The sequence below is a fragment of the Pteropus medius genome, unplaced genomic scaffold (genome assembly GCF_902729225.1).
Source record: "Pteropus medius unplaced genomic scaffold, Ma_sr-lr_union100, whole genome shotgun sequence".
Lineage (NCBI taxonomy): Eukaryota > Metazoa > Chordata > Mammalia > Chiroptera > Pteropodidae > Pteropus > Pteropus medius.
The window spans coordinates 1,266,711-1,271,279 of record NW_024345479.1 but is presented as its reverse complement, the minus strand read 5'-3'; the positions used below and the strand labels follow the sequence as shown (position 1 = coordinate 1,271,279).

The window sequence follows — 4,569 nt, the reverse complement described above, 5'->3', positions numbered from 1 at the left end:
GGGTTGCCATTTTTTCCCCACCACCTTCTTCCCAAACGTAAAATCCACATCAATAGGTGAGTGATGTGCGCTGGAGACTTTTCCTTTAAGAGAAGGCACAGATCTTCAATTGGATTGAATGACCCCTTCGCCGGTTACTTTTTATTTATACGAGACACCCAGTTTTGGAACTAATGAATGAAAAGGACAATTATCACTTTTGTGCCAAAATCAGAGTTTATTAGGAGGTTAACAAGGGATCTCTTATTGCATCTAGAAAGACCAGAAGAGTGACAAGGAAGATTTCATCCAGTTACCTTTAGCTTCATAGCATATGCCCATCAGTGAATCACATTTGATGTAATTATTTTTAAATCACATCTAAATAAGTACCTGTTAAAGTATAACATATTATGCAAATGTGTCTTTGTGGTAATGGATCTTATTATATCCTGCTGTAGATTTGTCTCTGTGACTCAGAAGACAGACTGAGCCGGTAAACAGATGTTACCATCTCTTGTGCTAAAGATCCAAGCCAGGGAATTCGGCGGAAGGCTAGAGGTGATTCCTGGTAGCTGGTGCTGGTAAAGGTTTCTTCCTTTGTCCAGAGTGGTCATTGTTAAAGATGTCTGCATGAAGTAGAGTTAAAATGTGACTTTGGAGCTCTCCTCCTGCTCCCAGCACCGGGGCTTCTAGCACACAAAGGTGTTGCAAGGCCCACACCGGGTACGTGGGGCACAAGGATTGGAGACGCAGGGCCCAATGGGCTTGTCACATGCATTGGTTGTGGCACATGGGTTGCAGGGGAGCCTGGAGACAGAAAAACATTGGGATAAGTCAGGGTAAGATGAGCTGAAGGAATAGGAAGACACTAAATGCTCTTCATTTATATCTTTCTTCTTTTGCTGCCAACCAAAAGCTTAGAATTATAAATTTATTTCCATCAGAAAGACTTTCCTTCTCCACAGCAACCTCATACGCCCCCAAGGAAAACACAACTAGCTTCCTACTCACTTGCAGTCCTCACTCTCCAGCAGGCCCCGGTATGTGTTGATCTCACACTCCAGCCGGGCCCGGACATCCAGCAGCACCTGGTACTCCTGGTTCTGCCGCTCAAGGTCACTCCTGATCTCAGCCAGCTGGGACTCCACGTTGGTGATCATGCACTGCACCTGGGACAGCTGGGAGCTGTAGCGGGCCTCCGTCTCCGTCAGCGTGTTCTCCAGAGAGTCCCTCTGTGTGGGGAAGATCGAGGAAGTCACAGAGCTGCTCCTTTAGTGGGGTTCTCCATAGGGCTCCATGGAAGTCAGAGCTTCAGAGTTAAGGAGAACATGGCCCAAAGGGCATCCCAGTGGCTCTGATCTCCCGACCTCACACTTCTCACCCCGAGGTCTAGATGATACCCACCAGGTTGTGCTGGGCCTGCAGCTCGATCTCCAGGGCGTTGACCGTGCGTCTCAGCTCGATGATCTCCGCCTGGCAGGTCTGCAGCTGCTCTGAACTGGATACCACCTGCTTGTTCAGCTCCTGAGTCTGAAACAGCAAAGGGGAGAGACAGGTCAGACCCTGCCTTGAGGGCCCCAAGGGTCCCGAGTGGCCATGCGCTGAGACGCCCACCTGGGTGGTGTACCATTCCTCCACGTCCCTGCGGTTGGTCTCCACCAGGGCCTCGTACTGACACCTGGTCTCATTGAGCACGCGGTTCAGGTCCACGGTGGGGGCAGCGTCCACCTCCACGTTGAGGCGGTCTCCAATCTGGCAGCGCAGGGTGTTGACTTCCTGATGGAAAATTTAAATTATCTTCACAGTATTTATTGAATTTTAAAGGTTTAAATTTTAAAATAACACAAAGGATCCGGATGCTCTTCTCTAAGAATGCAATTCAGCTTGTGATCGTTCTTAAGCTTTCAATGGCTCTGTTCCCTCTGATTGTCTCATTAACCGGGTTCTATATTCATGACTAATCTGCGTGTTCCACTTGACCAAGTGCTTTCAAGTCCATGACCTCTTTCTGCCCTCGTATTCAGCGTATCACTCCTCTGAGAAGTGAGATATAATAGACCCATGATTTATACTGTGGGCCTCAAACACCAAGGTCAGTGTTTCTGTGTGTATACCACCTAACCCCTTATGTTTGATTCTGAATCATAATAAAAAAGGATAGAGTCTGGCTAAAGAGGAATTAAAGAATGCTCACTTCAAAATCTGCCATCCTAGGATAGAATAGAATTAAGTGGTGCTTTGTTGATTCTACCAGGATATAGTTTTCTGAAGAAAATAAGTATCTGTTCATTTCACTGCTGATCTCACAGAGCTGGTGTGGCATGGTGCTTGGGCTTAGGTAGAGGTCAGATAGATTTGAATTGGGTCTCATTTCTACCACTTACTATAGGGCTTCTAGAAGCTTCTAGAAGCCTCGGTTTCTTCATCTATAAAATGATAGCTACCTGTAGAGTTCTGACACACAATATGCACTTGATTAAAATTAATTATCACCATTTACATTGTTCTAGGATGTAAGGTTTGCACAAAATATCAGTCTTGTTTATTGTGCAACTGACTAAGCAATGTCAGTGAACATTTTTTCCAGTGTTTTCTTTAGGCAACTCTGAATAGCAGAGCACGCTGGATGAGAAAGAGGAAAGGGGTTTGTTTCCAGCTCAGCCCTCTCTGCTGTGTGTCGGGGGGCCTCTTCCTGGCCTCTCCAGTTGCAAACAGAGAATTTGGATAAAAGACCTCTGTGGCCCCATCTGCTCTGACCTGGGAGCAGAAGAAGCTGCCTGGTGGTTGACCTTTCCTCATTACCGGGCTTGCCAATATCCTTCACTCTCATTCCTGCCTCTGACAGAAGAATCCTGATCTCCTATCAGGGATTTTAGATGACTCATTCTCTGACAAATCCCTTCTTGTCTGAAGAACACATTCCATGGCTAGCTGAGCCTCTCCCGCACCCCATGGGGTTGGACACAGGCCTTGGCAAGTTCAGTCCTTTGGGAACTTTACCTGCTCGTGGTTCTGCTTGAGGCAGAGCAGCTCCTCCTTCAGGGACTCCACCTGGGCCTCCAGGTCGGACTTGCACAGGGTCAGCTCGTCCAGGATCCTGCGCAGGCTGTTTATGTCCGACTCCACCAGCTGCCGCAAGCCCAGCTCCGTCTCGTACCTGTGACACATACGGGAGCATAAGGGACAGGCCTGGCCTTGACTCTGGTTTGGTTTCTCAGACAACTGGCATTTGGGGCTTGTGGCTTTTACAGCTGTCTCCATTTAGGTTTTCAACACTGAGCAGTAGCTTCTACAGGAAAATGCACTGGTAATGATTTTTAATAAATAAAGAACCAGTGGACTTAAGAGGATAAAAGCCCATAAACTGTGAGCTACACTTTTCATATTCTCCTGATTAAATTCTGTGCATATTAGAGCATCAGGGGACCAGACTCCTGCTCTAGAGTGTGGGATGTCATTTTACCAAGAAGAGTCTGAATCTAGTGACGGGATCTCTGAGCTCTGGTGAGCAGTGGCTCTGTGGATCTTAGGGAAAACATCTAGGGAAAAGCTTTGTTGATGTGTGTCAGCATTGAAGACAGAACGAAGGGAAGGAGAGAACCGGAAGAAGGCAAAACCCCATTTGCCCACTCACTTGGTCCTGAAGTCATCCGCGGCCACCTTGGCGTTGTCAATCTGTACCACCAGCCTGGAATTCTCAGACTTGCTGCACAGGATCTGGGAGACCCAAAACATTCTAGAATGAGCTTGGTTATTTTTAGTCAATAGCAATCCCTATAGTTCACTTATATGGAAAAAAAAAATGAAAAAAAAAATCACAGTGGATCTTATATAAGATTATTAAATACTTTCTATGAGCCCAATAAACATTTGAGAAAAATTAAAAGAAAAGCACTAAACTAGGCAGGCAAAATATCAGTAGATAAATAATCTTTTTTTTTCTTTCCTAATAAGCAATACTGAGAAACTGATGAACAACATTTACTCTTAAAAACTTACTATATGTCTGGTGTGGTTATAAGATACGATTGCTATGTAACCTCGGCAACCTTGCCGTTGTGGTGGGGCTGGGTCAGGGAAGCAGCCACTCCCTCCTGGCCATCCCGGATGCTTTCACACCGTGTCCCAGTAGGCGGTTTCCATTGCTTCTAGTTTTAGCCAACTATCTTATGCCCTCGCTGGACAATGCGCACCAGGGGAAGCCCAGAGGCATCTAGGTTAGGGTAACGATGTCAGGATGATTATACCCACAGGAGGATGGCAACAAGAGGTCACAGTAATCAAAAAAGTCCAAGTGAGGAAGAGAGAAAATGGTCCAATCTTTACAAAAGGTCCCGCTTCCTCAGCTCCCTTCTGGGGCTCAGTCTTTTCTCTCACCTCAGGGTAATAATTCTGAAGCCTGTCAAATACACAGAAGCATTCGGAGGCAGCTTTTAATTACAGCTTATTTATGCAAAGTGCTGCTACCTCCACATATATTAACGCTATGCAAATGTTCACACTTAACAGTCCTGGGCCTAGAATAAGATGAGCCCTCAAGGAAACAACATGGAAAAGCCAGACTCAACCCCTGCATTTCAATCACCC

At 46.3% G+C, this 4,569-nt stretch overlaps 1 protein-coding gene across 1 annotated transcript in view; it reads right to left on the bottom strand.

Moving 5' to 3' along the window:
- Window positions 1-209: 209 nt before the first annotated feature.
- Window positions 210-4,569, bottom strand: part of LOC120611133 (keratin, type I cuticular Ha3-I-like) — a 4,823-nt gene continuing 463 nt past the window's right edge. Inside the window, exons 2-7 of the mRNA XM_039873520.1 lie at window positions 3,617-3,742; window positions 2,983-3,139; window positions 1,597-1,758; window positions 1,387-1,512; window positions 994-1,214; window positions 210-789 (exon numbers count right to left, since the gene is read on the bottom strand). Coding sequence (XP_039729454.1) covers window positions 672-789; window positions 994-1,214; window positions 1,387-1,512; window positions 1,597-1,758; window positions 2,983-3,139; window positions 3,617-3,742 — 910 coding nt within the window. The 3' untranslated portion in view covers window positions 210-671. The remainder of the gene's footprint in view (window positions 790-993; window positions 1,215-1,386; window positions 1,513-1,596; window positions 1,759-2,982; window positions 3,140-3,616; window positions 3,743-4,569) is intronic.